The sequence below is a fragment of the Dioscorea cayenensis genome, unplaced genomic scaffold (genome assembly GCF_009730915.1).
Source record: "Dioscorea cayenensis subsp. rotundata cultivar TDr96_F1 unplaced genomic scaffold, TDr96_F1_v2_PseudoChromosome.rev07_lg8_w22 25.fasta BLBR01002243.1, whole genome shotgun sequence".
Lineage (NCBI taxonomy): Eukaryota > Viridiplantae > Streptophyta > Magnoliopsida > Dioscoreales > Dioscoreaceae > Dioscorea > Dioscorea cayenensis.
This window is the reverse complement of record NW_024088634.1, coordinates 6,796-28,772: the sequence shown is the minus strand read 5'-3', so window position 1 is coordinate 28,772 and position 21,977 is coordinate 6,796. Positions and strand designations below refer to the sequence as shown.

At 36.6% G+C, this 21,977-nt stretch overlaps 1 protein-coding gene, 1 non-coding gene and 1 pseudogene across 2 annotated transcripts; 1 reads left to right on the top strand and 2 right to left on the bottom strand.

The window, feature by feature from the left end:
• Window positions 1–4,966: 4,966 nt before the first annotated feature.
• On the top strand, window positions 4,967–5,072 carry LOC120257642. The gene has a single exon (XR_005535762.1). It is a non-coding gene; the product is annotated as a small nucleolar RNA R71 (small nucleolar RNA).
• Window positions 5,073–7,613: 2,541 nt separating this feature from the next.
• On the bottom strand, window positions 7,614–9,028 carry LOC120257639 (annotated as a pseudogene).
• Window positions 9,029–11,465: 2,437 nt separating this feature from the next.
• LOC120257637 lies at window positions 11,466–12,811 on the bottom strand. The gene is made up of 2 exons (XM_039265071.1): window positions 12,470–12,811; window positions 11,466–11,969 (listed from the first exon to the last, which is right to left on the bottom strand). Exons 1-2 carry the CDS (start codon window positions 12,809–12,811, stop codon window positions 11,466–11,468), a joined length of 846 nt encoding a protein of 281 aa, XP_039121005.1.
• Between the last annotated feature and the right edge of the window lie 9,166 nt (window positions 12,812–21,977).

The window sequence follows — 21,977 nt, the reverse complement described above, 5'->3', positions numbered from 1 at the left end:
TAAATCAAATAACAATCCGAAAATCCTTTCCTTTAAACAATAATGCTTTTCAAGTATGAAACATATGTCAATAACTCATTCCAATTCCATTAAAGTCTCATTGCAAGTGTAATAACCAATAAAACTTTACATAAGCAATATAGAAGAATTGTGCATAATTAATCCCACAGTTGAAACTATGTATGATTGTCAAAACCAGGTATACAATATGATTTCTATGCATACTGCATATAAATATAAGTATATTTTAACAATAAAATTTATTAAATAATATAAATTGAAATAATTTAACAATTATTTCCAAAATACTAGTTGTTAAAGAATTATTCCCAAAAAGTAACAATTAACTAATTATCCAAAATAATAGTCACTACCAACTCACTTGGCTTCCCATGGATTCCCTTGTTAGACCTGAAACTCCCTCCCAAGCCTGAACAACACCTAACAGGATAGTGGAATAAAATGAATAAATACAGGCTAATTACGAAACGGAACCCAAATAAAATACAAGAAACAAACAACTAACTCTCTAATTAGGCCCACTTACTCCAACCGGTTAAAATCCGACCTTGCATAATTAAATTGGTCTCCAATTGCACTTAAAGCCAACTCAATTTGGGCTAAACACTCCTGAAACAATCTCAATTTTACTGAACCAAGTTTAATTTCACCAACCAGCATTGAACCAATTCCGTTGGTTATACAAAACCTCTTGAACCAGATTGGTTCAACTAAACCCGATTCTCCTCGAATTGGTTCACCCAAAAATCACTAGCTCAAATCCTGAACCAAGCCCAAATTAATCTCAACCAACTTAAGTTAGCCAAAACAGTTCAAGCCTAATCACAACTCATCTTAATTTGATCAAACCTAGACCAAATCAACTTAATTGAACCCAACCACATCAATTCTCATCCAACCCAATTCCAAATTCAACCAAATCAATTAAACCAACCACTTAATTTCCAACCAATTTAACTTGATTTGATCAAACCAACTCAGCCAAACCAATTTAACTCAACCAACACATTTCCAACTATTATCATCATTAACTTAATCACCCAAACAAACCCTAATCTCGGTGCTACAGTAAACTACAGTAAACCGAGAATTCATTATTCATTCCAAGCAAAATCTCACTCAAAATACAAAGGTTTTTACAACACAAAATCATCCTACAACAACAACTTCCTCATCCTCATCAATATTTCTTTAAATCTATCATCTTCTTCTTCATTAAACCAATCACACATACATACCTACATCCATGCCAAATACAACACCAATAAAGGTTCTTACCAAGTCAAGCCGTCAATCCGGCGAGCTCTCTCCGATGATCTCCAAGCTCAACTCTTCAAGCCTCTCACTCTTTTTCTCATCTCTTCTTCTTTACTTTTTTTTTCTCTCAAAATACTGTAACAGCAATGAAGGAGAAGAAGAAAAGCCACAAAAAAAAACCCAGTCATCCACACCTTATCTCTTAACTTAAATGTCTGCCAAAATTTACTAACAGTCCCTGAAAATAAAATTCCGTACAAAACATCCCTACAAAGTCACCAATGGTCGCTGAATCATGAAATAATATTTCCAAAATGTCCTTTCAAACTTCCAACGGTCCCTGGATTATAACACAGTATTTTCAAAAAGGCCCCTGCAACCTTACCTTCCAGTCCTTGGTTTTCGGAAACACTTAAGATCAACCCTTTTTTAATTACTTGTAAACCCAAAATCTTCTAGAAACTTTCACACTTATGTCCTTGAGCTTCCCACTTGGGTTTCTCAACAAAACCGCACGACCATAACGCAAAACTCCAAAATACATCCAAAATTCATTCAAAATTCTTACTACAAACTCGCATCAACCATTTTATCATAAAATATAGCAACATTCACCAGATTAAACCAAAATAAATTAAGATTGGCGAAGAAAAAAGAATAAGGATTTACCGATGAAATGAGAATGAAAACCTTGAAATCGTCCCGAAAACTCGAATGCAATCCCTTAAAATCGACGGTGAGAAGTCGGGAGAGTGAAAATATGCGTTCTCTGAGCGTTTGGGAGTGTGAAAATGAAAAGACACAATAGATTTACAAAGAAAAATCAGGGCATTTTGAGTTCTGTACATCCACACGGGCGTGTGGAAATTACCCACGCCCGTGTGACTCTATAGGAGGGCTCACAGGGGCACTCACACGCCCTTATGTGCTTTCGGGATAGCACTTCTTGCCTCTGAACGCATCCACATGGGCGTGTGGAAATTCCCCACGCCCACGTGCCCGATCCACAAAGGCACCCAAACGCCCCTGTGGCTTCTTTGTCCACCCGAAAAATTTGGCTAAGTGTTTCACATGCCCATGTGGAAATTCCACACGCCCGTGTGGATACTCACAGGGGCACTCACACGCCCAGTGTCTTCCCGGGATGGAAGAGAACTCTCTGCAGAGTTTCACACGGGCGTGTGGAAATTACCCACGCCTGTGTGTCATTCACAAGGTCATCCACAGGGGCTGACACACGCCCCTGTGTCTTCTCGGGATAGGGCTCTAAACTCTACAGAGAAACACACGCCCGTGTGGAAATTATCCATGGGCGTGTGACCTTCAGAAGGTCATTCACAGGGACAGACATACACCCCTGTGTCCTCTCGGCATGAGTTCTGAACGAAAACACACGCCCGTGTGGAAATTCCACACAGCCGTGTGTCTTCTCTGGATAACTTAGAAAAATTACAGACTCTGCAGAAAAATTTCTGAACAATTACACACACTTAGAGCCTACTTATATTATGAATAACTGACCAGAGATTCATGGAAAACAAGCTCAAACGACTAAGAGACTTTGCCAATCACAATTAAGCACACGAAAACACCAATGATCCATGAGAAAAACATAGCAATAGCATGTAAAAGATTAAGACACCAACAGTAAAGCTCTTATTCATGGAAGTGTTAAACTAAAACCTAGAAAAATAGTAAAGACTTGGGTTGCCTCCAAAGAAGTGCTTGTTTAATGTCACTAAGCTTGACGTACCTTTTCTTACCTTATGAGGGCTCATAAATGAAGGTTTCCCTCTTACTAACAACCTGAAAGCATGATGAACATAATCTTTTGAAGGTAGAGGGAGAGTTATCGAGCTTGTTACCATACAAGGGTTCGTCACCCTTACTCCATGCTTGCACATCCCCATTAGTCTTGGGGCGCTTCTTGTGGCATCTCCTTGCTCGCTTCATCTTTTGGATCATCCTCTTCATGATCCCCGGGGTAGGTTGCACCTTATCCTCTAGACCAAGCATCAAAACTTCTTCATTCTCAACCTCTTGATCTAGTAACCCCTCGTACGGGTCCGGACACATCATTTCCTGCACTTATTTATCGATTAGCTCATCAGTAGTATCAAGGAAATACAAAGTATCATCAAAATCAAGAGAATGTCTTATGGCTTCGATGAGGCAGTATGTCAACTTGTCATCACTGACTCGTAAGGTCAACTCCCTACCGTCCATGTCAATGAGAGCCTTGGAAGTGCGCAAGAACGGCCTCCCAAGTATCAGCGGAACATCGACATCCTCATCAACATCCAACACTACAAAGTCCACAGGAAATATGCACTTGTCAACCTTCACAAGTACGTCTTCGATGATGCCCCTCGGATGCCTAACTGTTCGGTCCGCCAATTGAAGTGTTATCCGAGTGGGCCTAGGCTCTCCCAAGCCTAGCTTCTGGAAGAAAGTATAAAGCATAACGTTGATGCTAGCCCCTGAATCCGCCGATGCCTTTTCTTCATCCAAATTACCAATGTTGCATGGAATGATAAAGCTTCCAGGGTCCTTTTTCTTGTTTGGCATATTCTTTTACAACACCGCCGAACATGAAGCATATAGAATCACAGATGCACTCTCCTCCAACTTCCTCTTGTTGGTCAAGAGGTCCTTGAGAAACTTTGCATAACGAGGCATTTGAGACAATGCCTCTACAAATGGAATGTTGATGTGCAACTGCTTGAATAGACCTAAGAACTTCTTGTATTGCTCATCATTTTGGTCGTTCTTCAACCTTGAAGGGTAAGGGATTCTTGGCTTGTAAGGTGGGGGTACCACCTCCTTCTCTTTTGCTATTTCCTCAACCTCCGTAACCTCATGTGCTTCCACACTGGTCTTCTCACTCGGGAGTCTACCCTCCACTTTACGACCACTTCTCAAAGTGATTGCCTTCACATGCTCTCTCGGATTGGTCTCCGTGTTGCTAGGTAAACTCCCTTGAGGTTTTTCTGAGAGTGACTTCGTAATTTAGCCCACTTGGTTCTCCAAGTTGTGCAATGATGCGTTGTGGTTACAAAGTGTGGCCTCAACCGATTGAAATCTTGTATCTGACGATTGAATGAACATGGTCAAAGCCTTCTCTAAATCGGTCATCTGGTTTTCTAATCCTGAAACTCGATTCTCCATGTTAGGGGCTTGTTGTTGTTATTGGAAACCCGATGGTGCCATATTCTTTTGTTGCCCTTGATTACTCTAAGAAAGGTTCAGGTGACTCCTCTACCCGGTATTGTAGGTATTGCTATATGGATTTCCTTGACCTCTCATTGCATTCCCTACAAAATCCACTTGTTCCATCGAGACTATACCACCAATAGAAATCAGGCAATCAGATGAAGCATGTTCTCTCTCACACTCAGTGCAACTTGTAATAGCCGCCACTTTAGGAGAAGTTAGAGAGTCTAACTCCTTGCACAATGACTCAACCTAGGCCGCCAATGAGGTAACTGCATTAATCTCATGAAGTCTGGCTACCTTTTTTCATTCCCATGTATTCCACTGATAATTGTTCATAGCCATTTCTTCAATTAGATGTCGGGCTTCTTCAGGGGTCATGCTCCCTAAGGTATTTCTGGTTGCAGTATCAAGTAACTGCTTCATGCTTGGATTCAAACCACTATAGAAAGTCTGAATAATTATCCACTCGGGGAACCCATGTTGAGGACATTTCTGCAGGAGCTTCTTGAACCTATCCCATGTCTTAAATAGAGACTCTAATTTCGTTTGCATAAAAGAGGATATTTCATTCCTAGGCTTTGCAGATTTTTCTGGAGGAAAAATATCGGGAAAGAAAAGCTTCTACCATCTTCTCCTATGTAGTAATCGATGCTCTAGGTAATGAATATAGCCATTTCTTCGCTTTCCCTTTCAAGGAAAATGGGAAGACTCTCAACTTGATAGCATCATCTGTAACACCACTGATCTTGACCATGTCGCACACTTCCAAGAAGTTCTCTATGCGATTGTTTGGATTCTCATTGACCAAACCATTAAACTGTGCCGACTACTATAGCATTTGGATGAATGCTGGCTTGAGCTCAAAATTCTGAGTTGTAATCAGTGGTCGTACAATACTGGATTGCGTGCCAAGAATTGTGGGTCTAACATAATCTGAGAGTGTCCTCTGCTGCTCAGTCTGTTCTGCCATATTATCTTTACTTTCTATCTCAGCTTGATTTGACTATTCTTGCATGGGTTCTTTTTACCTTCTATGAATTCTTCTTCCAATGTCCGGATCTTCTCCAACCAATGTCAAAGGGTTTCCTCCGGTCATAACCTGGAGCTACAACCAAAGAAAGAAAAAAAACAAATCCCAACGATGGAAGAATAAGAAAGTGTGAAATAGAACAAGTGATGAATAGCTAAACTAGCAAAGTGCAAAGTGTTTCCAAAATGGCTATTCCCCAGCAATGGTGCCAAAAACTTGACACACCCTTTTGCGTGTGTACTGCAAGTGCAAGGGTTGTCGAAGTAATAAATATACCCTGATGAGTGAGTCATCGTATCCATAGAGAATAGTGATCAGAAACACAAGAATTGCTATTTAACTACGGTGAAGATGAATCAATAGTGGTGCGAACAATATCAATGCATATAAAAAAAAAAAAAACAAGAGAGAGAGACGCAATAAAATGATAGGAGAGGCAATCGATGGAAACTGGGGCACCCGAACATTGCTCCCCCTAGGACTATTGTTTCAAGTGCAAGATCATCCATTATGTCTCTTAAATGATACTTAATGAGTCGTGGAAATCCTAAAATATACGGTCCCAAACCTAAGGTTAAGCGTGACTAACCCTACACTGCGCCCCGGCATGGAAATCGCTCAATCTTAACACCTCACACCGTGTAGGGTTGCTTAAAACTTTAGGGACTCCAAGTGATAAACCCTATTCCCTAATATAGACCTAACCCTTTGGTCAAGGTGAAAGACCCCTAGTCACAATTAAGCCCCAACACTAAAGATTTCTTCAATGCTTCACTCTGTTGCTTGTGCAACTAAGCCCCAGTGGAGTTCCTCTCTTAGTACTTTACTCTATTGTGACTGCAAAAAACTCTTGGAACACAGAGGTAGGATAAATCACACCGGAAAGGAAAGGGGACGTTCCACTACCTCTCAACTCACCCTCTCGACCCTCTCCAATCTTTCTTTATCTAACCCTCATGGTGTGTCACTCACTCACAAAGATTACCAATGTAGATTCTCATCCCTAGTGTCACTCTAAGGAAAAATCAATTGAACAAGCATTCAAGATTGGAACTCAATTAAAACATCAATTAGAGAAAATATAATAAAAGGTCAATGAAACAAAACCATCCTAGGGTTTACAAGTCCAAACACCCACTAGGGGTTTAGCTCTCCATAGAGCAAGATACAATCAATAATGAAATAGAAAGTAAAACCATGCAATCAATAAGTAAAACCCCTTTGTAGTCAGTATCGATGGTTTTGAGGAGTAGCCTCGTCTTCTCCAAAGATTCCCTCATCAAGCCTAGGGCACACCTCGCCAAATCGATGACGACGAAAACTCCCTCAATAACTATCATCCGAAGGAACGCGGTGTTGAAGGCCGTAAACCACTCCAAAAGCCTTGCTAAAGCCTTCATGAACCCTAGCCGCGAGTGCCTCCAAAGATGAGAAAAAGATGGGCCAAAGATCCTTCAAAATAGTTGAAATCATGACTTAAATAGGGCTGGAATCGGGCATCCACATGGGCGTGTGGAATTTCCACATGCTCGTGTGAATCTCCAGGAAACTGATTTTCTACGGTCTGTGAACAGTAACTGCTACAGTAATTTGCTACAGCCCTTTGCTATAGTACTCCACAAAAAAACTCCTGAATCCACACTTTTCATCGAGGCCATATGAACGGGCACACATCCATGCGGTAGATCGTGTTGTGTCTTTAATAAACGTCACATTAATGAAGGTCTTGCTAGTTTGCAGAAGTCGGAACACGCAAATGTGACTACCTTTGTGCCCCTCCGAACCATGTATTTGCTTGAGCACGATGGAGGTTGGCACACAATCACATGTCTTTGAGCACAACTTATGTCTCCACGTTTATTCAGTCCAAGATTTTATCAACAAAGTGCAGCCACGATATACTTTTGGCTCCTTTCTTCCACTATTATCTCCATAGCCCTATATGCACAAAAGAACACAAATACACATGTATAAGTGATAAAATCTGAGAAAAGTAGTGCTCAATGTAAGAAAAGAATACTTTGTATTACTAATACACAAGCACTTATCACCAACACCAAAAACAACTACTCAAAAGCCAAGCACTAAATCACTTCATCATCATCAAGTGGCCAAATCCCTTCTTGTTGTTCATATCATCACCACCATCAACCTTACGCCCATTCCTTGCCGAACAATTCTCCCTAATCACACCTTGCTTCCTAGTCAACACATTCAATTGCCCCATATTCGCAATCGACGCCGCCGCCGCAAACCTCTTCACAATCTCTCTCGTCCTTGTATCACTGTACAAATCTTGATCCGAAGTGAAAAGCCTCTATCAGTTCACTAGATCAATGTAGTACTTGTTACTGAATACGTTTGGTGAACGGAGATCGAGCACAATGGTGTTGGAGGAGAAAGAGGTGGGCAAGTTGAGTAGAGGTTTTTGGCGAAGGATTTATCCATGGTGGAGTCACGGGATGGGTAGAGGCTTTTAGAGAGGGAGGAGCAGTGACCGATGCCGATAGTGTGGCCGCCGGAGAGGGCGACGAGGTCGTTGGCGTTGAGGTTGAGTTTAGAAAGGGCGTTGAGGAGGACAGTGATGTTTGAGGTCAGGACCGGGAGAGAGGCTGTTCAGATGAGGTTTGTTCAAATTTGATGGTTTTATTTTGAAGTTGGAGGTGAGGTGAGTGTAAGGTTAAGATTTTACTGTATTTCAACTCACATCAAAAGTTGTTGTGAGTTAAAATACTATAAAATGGGGGTTAGTTATAATACTTTTCACATGTAAAAGTTACTTTTACATTCAAACCAAACACCAAAAAGCAAGTTTCACATGTAAAACTTTTTACATCACATCTACTTACCTCTCCTTACTACTAAACAAACAATCCCTAAATGACCTAACCTTTTATCATTTGGATTAACCCTTTAAAATGAGTATATTTTTTCCTTTTAAAAAACATAAATATAAACGCAATTGAGTTTTTTTTTTTAACTTGCTTGTATTTTATATATATATATTTTACTACAATGATCAATGGCATTTTATTGATCAAATAGTTTTGGAGTTATCATATCAAGTGCTCAATCAATACAATTGACTCACCGAGGACCAAAAGGTATAGGGTTTTTAACCTAATATTTTGTTATAATATATTAACTGAAGTTACACATGTGTGATGAATTGGGAGTACATAATCACCTTCAGCTTAGTAACATTAGTATGTTCAAGTTGAGAAAGCACATCAGATCCTTGAAAACTAAATTTTTTTTATATATATAACAAGAGTAATCATAAACATGTTAAACATAGAATTTAATTATTTAATAACTAATAATAACTTTACACTAACTAGATACAACAACTTAAAACATACTATGATATTAACTCACTATTGTTAGTTAACTTCATAACTATATAGACTTCATGATGTTGACTAAATTCTAAAGTTTGATTTGAATTTTAAATAGCTTTTTTTCCAAGAAAATGTCAACTTTACCATGATAGGATCCATCCATGAATATTTGAAATTAATTGAAAATATTATTATGTAACACCATAGTCAAGTTTGTTAGATAATGTTATACAATTCATGTTGAATCACAAAGTAACTTTTGTTAAATCATGTCTCAGATCATTAGCAATTTTACCAAGTAGCCACAAACATTCATGATCAGATAACAAAAAATAAGCACCATAAGTTCCATCACTAATCACTTTACTTTTAACCTTGAACTTAGTCAGTCAGCTGCACAATTGACAAAGATAACAAATGAAAATTATAATCCAAAAACATATATAAAAAAATATATGATAGTTATTCTACATAAGAGTTCTTGTGAAATCAAACTTGTCACACTTTTTGTAATAAAATCTTTTACCAATAAAACTAACTTTCTATAGACATCTTTAATAGAATAAATACTCACTCTAGTAAGACCCCAATAACTACCAACCTAGTAGAATAAAAGTATAAATATATATGATCTAAATAATAGTCTAAAAATAATAATGATAATTACAATCGATTTTATTTAACATAAAAAAAAGAACCATGGCTGCTAAAAGTATGTATACATGATCTATTTGTAACAACTTTTACCTCTACAGATTCTACTAAAGTTTTTTATATCATTTCATCCCCTTGTTAGTTCATTAGAGATGGAGTAGGTAAATGAAGAAAAGATTTGATGTATCATGTGAGAACTACAATCTTGTTCACTTACAATATTTACAAAAATTACTTAATCTTGGTACTTAGCATTATCATAAAAAAAATTAATTAATCACTTAAATAACTAATAGTATAGAACATAAAAAAAAAAAATTTAATTGTACTTCTTTCTAAATTGGATAACATCTTTAAAAGGGGCATTTCCCAACAACTTCATAGTATAATAAATATTAGATATTCTAATTTCACATTCAATGAAACAATCTCCAATTCAATCATGTAAATTATACAAATAAAATTTCCAAAATAACGTTCTTACAATTGAATAATTATAAATATAACCTCTTAATCTTTTTGGCATGACGTATTTGAAACATGGTAATTAAAGATTTTGATTTTTCAACTTCTATATAACCATTAATCCCATCTACAAAGTCATCCTACAAAGTACATGAAAGCTTTTTTTTTAAAAAAAAATACATACCAAAACCATACAACAATTTGTATATGCAATTAAAATCATGATTTAACATAAAAAAAAATTCACAATCTATTGGTGTAATAAATTAGACTATAACACTGTGATGAAGCATATTAAAAACAATTAACAAGATTTATGGATGAAGCGTATTGTAGGTCCTCAAGCACAATATTAGTGAGCTTACTTGTTTTTTCACAAAATTTTTGACACTTAACATCGTCTTTTCAGATGATTTCTCCAATTATATCTTTACCAAAGTTGTATTTTAAAATGTTAATTGTAAGGGTATGGGTGCATTTGGTGGGTTGAAGTCCACCGAAGTGGCTAAAGTCCTGAAGTGTTAACTTCAGTTGAAGTGATAAATTCAGTTGGAAGTCTCTAGTTTCAAGTGTTTTGTTGGAGAAGTAAGTGTCAAATTAGTAGCCACTTTTTTTGTTTGGTTGGTGGAAGTGGGAATGAGGAAAAATTCACTTCGTGACTTCATGGTGTTTTGATGAGTGAAAGTGAGCTCACCACTTCAATCCAAAGGTGAGGTTACCCCCTTACACTTGTTAGGATTAGTTTAAAATTAATTATATATTATTTTCTTAATTAGTACAAGAAAAATGTAAACAACTCAAGTATTTTTCTGGAATATTTAAATATATATATATATATCTTAACAAAGTTTTTTAATAATATAATTATTTAATTTTAGTAATTGTAATAAAGTTAAAATTAGGGAATAGTTTAATGTTGTTTATGTTACATGTACATACTTGACCATGGAGAAAAATAAAAACTTGCAAAACATAAAATGTGCAAAAAAACATCCAACATTATATAAATATATGCTTTATTTGCTACAACCATTGGACCATGACTTGGTAATATTCTTTAACAAAGTTTGAGAGTGGAAAATTACAATACTTTAGAACGTAAATATACATGACATCCCTTTTTGATAGAGTACAAATTGTTCACTTGTAGAATAAAATACAACTACCAATGCCAACAAAAAAAAAATATAAAATGCAGGTTAGAGAAATGATTAATACATAACAACCGCTAATAAGTTCATATAAGTGCAAATAGTTTAAAATACAATCAAACAAGATAAAAGTTTTTTAGATGCAACATAATGTTCGCCGTAGGCATAATGAAACCAACACATGGATGCACCAAAATAAAAACATAAAATAATGCATGAAATGTAGATAATTCAAGCAGTAGTTGAAACAATCCCCATGGGAACTGAACAACTCTGCAACATTGAACCATTCATGTCGTGGTTCACATCATTCGGGAAGAAAGCTCCTGATCAATCTTGATGCAGTTCGATATCTCTCACTAAGAAGCCCCTAGCTTCAGTTTCCCTAGACTGAAGATAATCAAATACCGCAACAAGCTCATGCTTGGTGAACCCCTCAACACCCATAAACCTTTCATATAAAATCTCAATCCAATAGGTTGGGTTCTGAATTGCATTAGCCATCTTATCCACAATAGTAAGTAGATCCGACATCATGGAAGGGCTTCTAGGCCCCTTGCTATTACTCTGGGATCTAACAGTTGATGAGGTAGCAAGGTTGCTGCTACCTATGGGTGTAGAGTCGCCATTATTACCTTCCTTATCACTAGCAAGATCAACTGAGTCTAATTCACCATTGTCATTGTCACCTTCTTCATTTTCAGTTTTGTCTGTAAAATCTGAAAACAAAGAAGCTGCGTAAGAACCTGTTGCGTTGTCATCACCACAAATTATCCTAAGCGCTTCATACTTCTCAATGGGCTCGTTGATGAATTGTTTTGCACTCGAGTGTGCCTATATGAGACAAATAGAATCATATCAAAAACCTCTGAACTGTAAAAAAAAGGTTAAGTTTTCCTATTTCTAATGAAGCACAAAGTCATTATATGAAACAACATGCAATTGTATGAGATACAACAAAGAATACACTCATTATATGAAATGCAAATCATACTAAAAAAAACCTATAAATCAAATTGACCAAAAATCTCAAAGAAATGTAATACCATGAAAGCAATCTAAATATTTGAAAGCATAATCAAAAGAAATATAAAACTTGAAATATATGTATAAATACATTTTCTTAAATCATTACACTCCACATCTTTTCAATGTATGAAAGAAAACTCATCTGAAAACAAACCATGGAAACATGAAAAAGTATACAAAGCAATCAAATAATGACAATAAGCTCCAAATAAACTAAAATAAGCAAACACCACACAATGAACTCAAATGTAAAATTGAAACATGTAAGTCAATGAACTGCCAAAGAAAAAAATTTACCAACATACCTCAGTGTACATGAAGGCCACAATTGGGTCGAGAATAATCACCTTGTTTTTATCATCCCAACCTACCCCACTTAGGTCCCTCGCTTTCTTGATTTCCATGTACCTTCCTTTTAGTGTCATGTAATGGTTCTCCACATTCTCTACCGAGAAATTAGTGTTAAATATTGCATTCATGGCACTTGCAGCATATCCGAACCTAGCCCGCTTAAATGATTTGTCACACTTACGAATCTGTCTCACATGCTCTACCAAAACTGGTATTGAAAAATTATCAAAATCAGGCTTCCAACGCTTTTTAGGGGTTCCACGTTTTGTGGCAGTCTTGGAAGTGGTACTCTCCATGATACTTCAAATATTAAATCTAGAATAAAGAACGAATGTTTGAGAAAAATTATCAAAATAAAATACAAGATAACCATATGTGAAACAGAAAAAGTGAATATAAGATGTTCGAAAAAGTACACACAACAAACAACACGAATGGATGGTTCATAATAGATTAGAAAACACATTCCTAACACCTATTGTCGACCAGTATAGTGATTCCATATTTCATTTGCTATGTTGTCCTTGAACTCCACCCATTGCCTATTTTCTTCGCGTTGTTTGCATTGGGTCCGGACTTGTGAGGGTAGAAGTTGCTCTTCCTCTAGTGTGTTGCCCTTGTGCAAGATCATGTCTGTTAGATCCACACCTGCTATATAATTGTGTATAATGCAACATGCAAGGACTAACTTTACTTGTGTTTTGAATGGAAAAAAATGGCCGCTAGGTAAATAATCTTGAAATGATTTTTTAAGATACCAAATACATGTTCAACCCTTGATTGTAGCATTGAGTATCTAAGATTGAACAATACTTTAGGGTTTGTTGGTGGCCTTCCACTATGTTCCTTAAGATGGTATCTTACTCCACTATACAAAGCTATAAAACTATTCATAGTGGTGTATCCGGCGTCAAAAAGATAATTTTTCCCTATGTGCGTCGAGTATGATCAAGCCTTATTGTTTTTTGATATTAGAAATGACTACACATTTTATAGTGTACCTTCTATAATCTTTAGCCCCTGTGGTTGGGGTCGAGATAGCGCATCCCTTAAGGCAGTGAAATCATTTGCAGATCCCTCCTATCTAGCTAGGACATAGGTAAACTTTAAATCTGCATTCACCACATGCAACACATTTTGAGTAGTTCCCTTTTGACCATAAAAGCAGGGTATTTCGTGGGGAGGAATGGACGCTTCAATATGCGTGCCATCCAACAACCCAATGTAGTCCTACATGGCAAGCTAAACATTATTGACATTTTCAAATTGGATTTTGAGAAATAAAAAAAATTCTTTTACTTTGTTTATATTTACTTTAAAAAATGGGTACCAATTAGGATTATTCTCTATGTCAAGGTGACAATTGCTATTGGGAGGTAGGACAAAGTTATCACGTATAGAACAAACAACACGAATAACATTGTTAAAATATCTGTTGATAGTTTCTCTTGACCAAAGAAACTCTAACCTCTCTGTTCTGTTCTTCGTGTTATGCCCAACTATGTGTAGGAATATTGCAAGTTGCTCCTCAATGGACATGTGGTGAGTATCGACAAGTAGACCTCTGTCATGCATTATTTGGGACAAATGCATGAAAGCTCCTACATCCAATATGATTCATGTGTTTTTTTCTAGTTAGGTCCCAGAATATTAAAGGCTCAGCAAATCTAGAACTCCTACTTGTATGCATTTCTTCAATTAAATATGCAACAATGACGATAATTATGGTGAATGCTGCAGCAAGTGGTCTAGCACGCTCACCTAATCCCCAACTATCCATCTACACATATGCATGCACAAGAGATGATAAGTGCATTAGGTCATTTACTTCAATTTCCTATATTATATGTCATAAATTTTAATTAAGCAGACTCAGAAGTATAAACATAAATACAAGTTGTACAAAAAGTGACTCGCAACAAACCCACATAACACATGCATAAGATAGAGCATGTTTTTATGTTTTCAAACTGTTACACGTAACATAATGGAAGTCTTAATTAACATTAACACAACATGCACATAGACGATTCCTATATGATATTTTCATGCAATGTTATACAACGACAGTTCACCACACCATGAGTCATGTCTACAGAATAAAAATCACACAAAACCTTCAGCAAAGAGATTTAGGTTTTATCTTTTAACTCAATCGTACAAGAACATAAGATAATTTTAAGAAACTAAAAAGTATTTCACTAGGTAAACATTGATGTTCAAAACACGGATAATGCATGATGGAGCTTCCATATTAAAACCAGAGAGTGGAAATCTTGTAACAATCCATATTAATTCATATGAATGAGCTATTAACCTTCAAATTTCAATAATCCCAAGCCTTGCAATTCTTCAAGAGAACAACTTTGCAAAATAAAATAAAATATCATCAGAGAATTATAACACAAAATTAATTCATATGAATGAGCTATTAACCTCCAAATTTCAATAGTAAATACTTGTGAAAATCTTTAATTAAATAAAAACAAAACCAAACCTAACAAAGGAAACCCCCACACTTCAATCCATAAATCCTCACTCATACATATATAAATCTTCATTTTTCGTGATCAAATGACTTAAAAACAAAACAAAACAAAATCCAATGATTTCAACAATCCCAAATCTAACAGTTCTTCAAAAGAACAACATTCAAAAAATAAAATATCATCAAATACTGAATTATAAAATAAAATTAATTCATATAACTACAAGGATAGAGATTCATAAAAGAGGGAGAGAGGATTTGATAAGCAAGGCAAAACTTTGCATATCTGGAATTAGACCTTTAGAGATTCATAAAATGATCTAGATGGAGAGAGAAAGTATTTGATAATCAAGGCAAAACCTTGCAGATCTGCCATTAGACCTCTAGAGATTCAGAGGATGATTTAGAGAGAGAGAGAGAGAGAGAGAGAGAGAGAGAGAGAGAGAGAGAAGAAAGCATGTTACCTTACGAGTGGAGATAAAGATGATCGGAAGGTCAAAACACCAGTAGATGGAGATGATCAGAAGGATGTCACACAAGGAGATAGAAGAAAACCCTAGTGGTTTGGGAAGAAGATTAGAGAGGGGTCACGGTTTTCCAAAGGGCAAATCACGGAGGGGGTGTTCATAACACCACCACGGGAGTCATTAATTGCCGAAGTGGGCTTCGGCCATATCAGCGAAACTTGCTGAAGTCCCACTTCGGTCCATTTTATGCTGAAGTCAGAATGTTGAAGTGGGGGTATTTTGGAAGTGGGACTTCATGTTCCAATCCTCACTTCAAGGAACCAAACACACCGAAGTTACCTGGAAACCACGACTTCAGTAACTTTGGTGTCCACTTCAGCGAACCAAACACGCCCTATAAATCATTGCTTATACACACAATGGAATACTTACCAAACAATTCTCAACAAATGTTCTAAACATAAAATTATCTTAGAAAAATTTCATCCACAACAACTATAACATTAGTCTTTAGCATAAACTTGTCTTATACTTGTGGTTTATAGTCTTATATTTTGTATTATTACATCCAAACATAGAAATGCTTATAAAATACAGTTTTCCTTCATGAATCAATTTAGCTGATTTTTTATAAACATTCTAAAGTAATACAGAAAAAAAATAAATAATGATTATAAAAAACCATGTTTATCCATGAAAATGATCGCAATGCTATTGATTGTCGACTTACCTTGAAAACATAAAATGTCTCCAAAGCCTCAAAGCTAGAAGCTTCTATCTCCATACATTGAGAAGTTATTTTCAAAAAATATTATTTTCAAAATGTTAATGAAGGAATAGAAATTAACTTTAATATATTATACCTCTATTGAAAAGTTATTTTAAGATAGGATAAGTCTCGGTAGGAGCAGGCACTTTTTGAAAAATTGGGGGAAATTCGTAAGCAAGAAGAGATATATTGGAAGTAATTTAGATCAAGGCTACAATGGCTGAAGGAAGGGGATTAAAACACGAAGTTTTTTTAGGTTGTGGCTAATGGGTGTAAAAATTATAATTTTATATTTATTATTCGACATGATGGAGACATTATTGTGGATCCATGAGAAATTGGCAATTCTTCATTGCGGGTTTTCAATAGTGGTTTGGGCATAAGCGAGCCTCTAGATTCAGGATTGACTTCTGGAAGCTTTTGGAAAATAAGTCGCAAGTTGACCTGACACATCTAGAAAGGCCATTCTCTTTGGAGGAAATCAAGAGAGCGGTGTTTGACTTGGGAGGTGATAAAGCTCTGAGACCGAATGGATTCCCAATGCACTTTTTTAGGTAATTCTGGGATACGATCAAGTTTGACCTTTTGCAGCTCTATGAGGGTTTTTATTTTGGGAGAAACAACTTGGAAAGGATTAACTGGGTCAATATTGCTCTCATTGACTACTGAGGCACCGAGGGATTATAGACCCATCAGTTTGATCAATTTTTCTTCAAAAATTCTTTCAAAGCTGATGGCGACTGGGCTGAGCAAGGTCATGAATTCTCTTATAGAAACTGATCAGTCTATTTTTTTAAAAAAGAAGATACATCTCGGATAACATAGCCACAGCTGAAGAATTGATCTTTAGTCTCCATAAGCGCAGGCTACCTGGGCTCATTTTGAAAGTTGACTTTGCTAAGGTCTTTGATTTGGTAGATTGGAATTTCCTTTTTTACCTTCTGAAGCAAGGGGCTTCAGGGAAAGATGGGTGGGATGGATTCAGAGTATTTTGTTCCTCTCAAAGGCAACTATACTTGTCAATGGATCTCCAAATGGCTACATTTGCTATAAAAGGGATTGAGACAAGGAGATCCATTATCGCCTTTGTTGTTAGTCTTAGTTACGGATATGCTGAGCTCGATGTTCTCGCATGCACTAAGATCCAAGGTCTTGGTCGGTGTACCACTTGGGAAGTAGGTGTAATCTCCATTACGTTGATGATCTTTTGGTTTTGACTATGGGAGGACTAGAGGATCTCAAGATTGTGAAACTAATTTTATAATTGTTTGAAGGCATGATTGGTCTAGAAACTAATTTCGCAAAAACTTGCCTGTATTCGAGTAGTATGGGTGAGCTTCCAGAGGTTGTGGGTTCCAAAACTTCAAATTGCGCAGTTGGCTTTCTTCTAATAACCTACTGGGTATCCCGATCTCTAGTAAAAGACCCCGAAGGCAAGATTGGGAGGTTATTATTCTAAAAGTGAGAATGAGGTTCTCCTCTTAGAAAGTGTAGCCCCTCTCATGAGGTGGTCGACTTACCCTGGTAAATTTGATCCTATCTGCACCCCATAAGTTATTGGATGTCCATTTTTAGACTGTCGTACTGGGTCATCAAGGAAATTGACCATATCATAAAAGATTTCTTGTGGTTAGGTCCGGATATTGATCATCCGGGTTATCATTTGGTTTGTTGAAAGAACCTTTGTTAACTGCGTGACCAAGGGGGTTAGGGAATTTTGGACCTATACATTTTCAACCAGGCGCTGCTGGGGAAATGATGGTGGAAGTTCATGACGGAGCTTTCTTGGTGTGGTGCGAAGATCTTGCAATTCAATTATGGTGTGTCCCGATGGAATCTATTCTCTAGATAGACTAGCCGGATCTCTTTTTTTTTGGAATGGGGTATCTAGCTGTCTACCGCCTCTTAGAGGATGTATCTTGCAAGGAATCAAAATGGGAGATGAGACCCTTTTTTGGAAAGACCGTTGGCTTAATGGAAGGGCACTCATATATTTGTGGCCGAAGGAATTTAGAGATAATCAGCATCCTAATGGCACAGTGTGGGACCTTGTCTTTCTTTTAGAGAAGTCCCCTTTCTCAGAGAATTTGGATACTTTGCATTACAGAAATTGACTACGGGCGCTTGTCGGGGAGACTGGGGACAAGAAATGGTGGATGCTTACTGGGAATGGTGCATTATCGGTGAAGCCCTTTTATAATTTCCTAAATGATGGACGCTTATGTTGCCCGGTTGCAAGGTTTTTTTGGCGTAACATTTGCCCAAGGAAAATTAACATTTTCAATTGGCTAGTGTGGAAGAATAAGGTTCTTTCTATAATGCCCTGAACCTTGGGATACCTATTGAAAATATATTCAGGGTATTATCACAGTTACATTGAGACCATCTTAAAGAATAATTCTATTTAGGAACCCAAGTGGAAAGCACAAGGACCTAAATGTAAGAATTTATAGAAGATTTTGGGTTCATAAGTAAATAAGAGCATTTGATCTAAAGTATCTTCGAAAACCAAGGGCGGAGAGGTAAGTTGGCAGAGACCTTTTTGAAATACTACTTTATGATGCAATGACCATTGGTGACTTTTCAAGGGAACTTTTTGTAAGAATTTTCATTATCAGGGGCTGAAAGGAAATTTTAGCGGAAATTAAAGTAAAGGGAAAAGGAGGGTTGATTGGTTTAGATGAAATCTTTCTTCTCCAATAATGGCCTTCTAAACCAGAAAAAAAAAAGGGGAAAAGAGAAGAAAAGAAAGTGGAATGGGAGGTTTTGAGGAGATGGGCTTGGAGATCGTCTCAGAGAGTTCGCCGTAGTGGAGCATCCTTTGGTAAGAAATTTAATATTTTATTTGGTTGTTATATTTGGATGTGTATGTATGTGTGGGTGGTTGGTGAAGTATTGATGGAGATGATAAAGTTGTTGTTTGTGAGATAATTATTGTTTTGGAAAAGGTATAATTACCAAAATAGTCTCTGTACTTTTCTCTCTCTTTCCTTTTGGTCCCTCTACTCAGAAATGCTCCCGACTAGTCCCTTTAATTTTGAAAATGTGCCCACTTAGTTAGAAATGCTCCCAACTAGTCCCTCTACTTTTAAAAATGGGCCCACTTAATCCCTCTCGTTGGGCCATTTTTAAAAGTAAAAGGACTAGTTTGGGAGCATTTTTAACTAAGTGGACACATTTTTAAAAGTAGAGGGACTAGTCGGGAGCATTTCTGACTAGAGAGACCAAAAGGGAAGAGAGATAAAAGTAGAGGGACCAATTAGGGTATTATACCTTTGGAAAAACACTTGTATTTGAGTTGGATCTTGATTGGAATAGTGGAGGAATTCATGGATTCACTGCAGTGTGTACTGTAGCTACATGAATTAGGGATTGTTTTGATTAATTAAGTTGATGATGATAATGATGATGATGATGATTAAGATAGTGATGCTAAGGGTTGGAAATTAAGTGGCTAAGCTTAACCAAATTGATTAAGTTGGATTTGATTTGGTTTAGTCAAGTTCTTTAATAATTTATATTATTAAAGGATACTTATATATATATATATATGATTTAATTATTCATTTAAGGTTTTTATTTTAATGATTACCTATACCTTAACTTTGATATGATTTGTGAAACTCTGTGTGCTTTTTAATATGCTTTTACCATCGACACTTATGAAATTGGTTTTCATCCCCAGTAGGGATGGTGTATAGGATCTGGATTGTATTGTTATGCATGTATTATATTATTATACTTTCACAGGTTTTGATGGTGGTATCCTACTGTAATAGACGGTATTTACTGCTAGCCTTCTGAGGTGGCATGGTAAACTGGCTGTTCTCTTTTCATCCAATTCAGGAGGAGGTGTAGGACCCTGATTAGATGGTCATCGGGGAGCTGGAGACACCATACGGTGAACTGATGGGTTAACGTCAAGGACATGAGTACCTTGACGGCTCTCAACCTAGTTGCGGTGGTGGGTAAGCCATAGAGTGCTTTTAGGCCATTGATTTGAGAACGATTTTATAGTTCAACCGTGCAAAACATGTTATTTTGGATTGTAATGAGGGGGTGAAGCCCAGTTGTTGCTCTCAAGTGGGCAGTCTGTCATAAAAGCTATGTTCTTTGGAATATTTTATTTGGTGAGGAGTTTTATGTCTTGATGGTTTAAAACTTTGTATTTTGCCAAATTTTGGTATTTGTGAAAGTTGGAAACTTTATTTGAGCAATTGATCTTTTTATACTTTATATATATATGTATTTAAGTGTTTGAAATTACCACTATCAACCAACTAAAAGTGTTATAGTTGGTGGAGGAGGACCCTACTAGATCGCCTATGAGAGTATTGAGCCAGTCAGTATTAAGTCCAGGGTTGAGTCCAGGGTTGTAGTGGGTCCCTTTCCTTTTTATTTGTTTGTGTCGTGATCTTGTAGCAGCTGTGTCCGCAAATTGGAGTAATTATGTTTGTTGCATACATGTATTTGAACATATAGTTAGTGTAAAAGTTGCCATTCATGTTTTGTAAATCTAATTTTGTTTTACAGGGGTATCAGTTTTTCCAGTTAAAAAGGGGTTTTAACTGATGGGTGCCACATTTTACCTCGAGAGAAGGGGTGGGTGTGACACTTTCCCTTGAGAATCTTGAGAAAAGAAGGCGCAAAGGCTTTCCGACAGTAACTTGTGTGATGTGTCACTCAGGGATTGAATCTATTGATCATCTTTTCATACAATGTTTTTTTTCTTAGACAAATGTGGGATTATTTTATTAGACTTCTTCACCTGCTTGAACCACCTCTATCTATGAGCCTCATTTGCAGCTCTTGGAGGTCGCTCTTACAACCTTCGATGAGGGACATGGGAAACTTAGTTGTGAAAGCGCTTGTGTAGAATATTTGGCTTGCTAGAAATGATCGCATTTTTAACGCTAATGTCTTGCCTACACATTTTCTTATCTTGAAAATTGATCTTATGCTTTTGTCCTAGTTCTCAACTGTCGTAGAGGGATCCAGAGTGAACCTGGAAGATTCCATTTCGACCAACCGATGAAACTTGAAGTTTTTAGGACCTCATGTGGAGGAGACTAGTGGGGCTCCGACGTCCGAGGAGGTATAGGGCCAGAGCACTGGCTAGGGTTATTTTCGGTGGGGCTTTGAGGAAGCCCAATGTTCCTCGCTCTTGTTGTCTATTTCTGTCATTTTTTATTTTTCGGGTTATGGTACCACATCTAGTGGTATGTTGGTCTCTTTTTTATTTCCTTTACTCCTGGTTAGTGGAGGGTTGTTGTACTTCTTCTCATTTTTATTGAAGTGGTTTATTCACTTTAAAAAAAAAATTATATTATGCAAGTTTTTGGAGTGAAAATATTTCACTGTCAGCGTGTCAAAAATTTAAATAAGCAATCTTGCTTTTTATATATATATATATAATGATATTTCAGTGGCATTGACATAATAGGTTCAATTATACAAAAATTAAATGTTAACATTTTATTCCATTTTCTTCTATCATCATCATCATCCTTCATTATCATTATCCTCTTCTTCATTTTCTCTTTTACATAAATATTCCTTTTTTATTGTTATTGTTTTCTTTTTTTTTTTTTTTCTGGTTACATCTCATGTATTCCATTTTCTTTTATATTTTTTCTAGTTGTTTATCATCATCATCTTTGTTTTTTTTTTATAATTCTATAAACAGTCCTTCTATTTTTTTTTTCAAACTTACCATTTTAGTCCCTCATCTTAAATTA

What these genes read in the sequence shown, in the direction of transcription:
- LOC120257637 (XM_039265071.1), bottom strand. Translation starts at nt 12,811, where the DNA reads ATGGAGAGTACCACTTCCAAGACTGCCACAAAACGTGGAACCCCTAAA. An exon ending in TGGCCTTCATGTACACTGAG is followed by an intron (nt 11,970 to 12,469) that starts GTATGTTGGTAA and finishes TGTCTCATATAG; the next exon opens with GCACACTCGAGTGCAAAACA.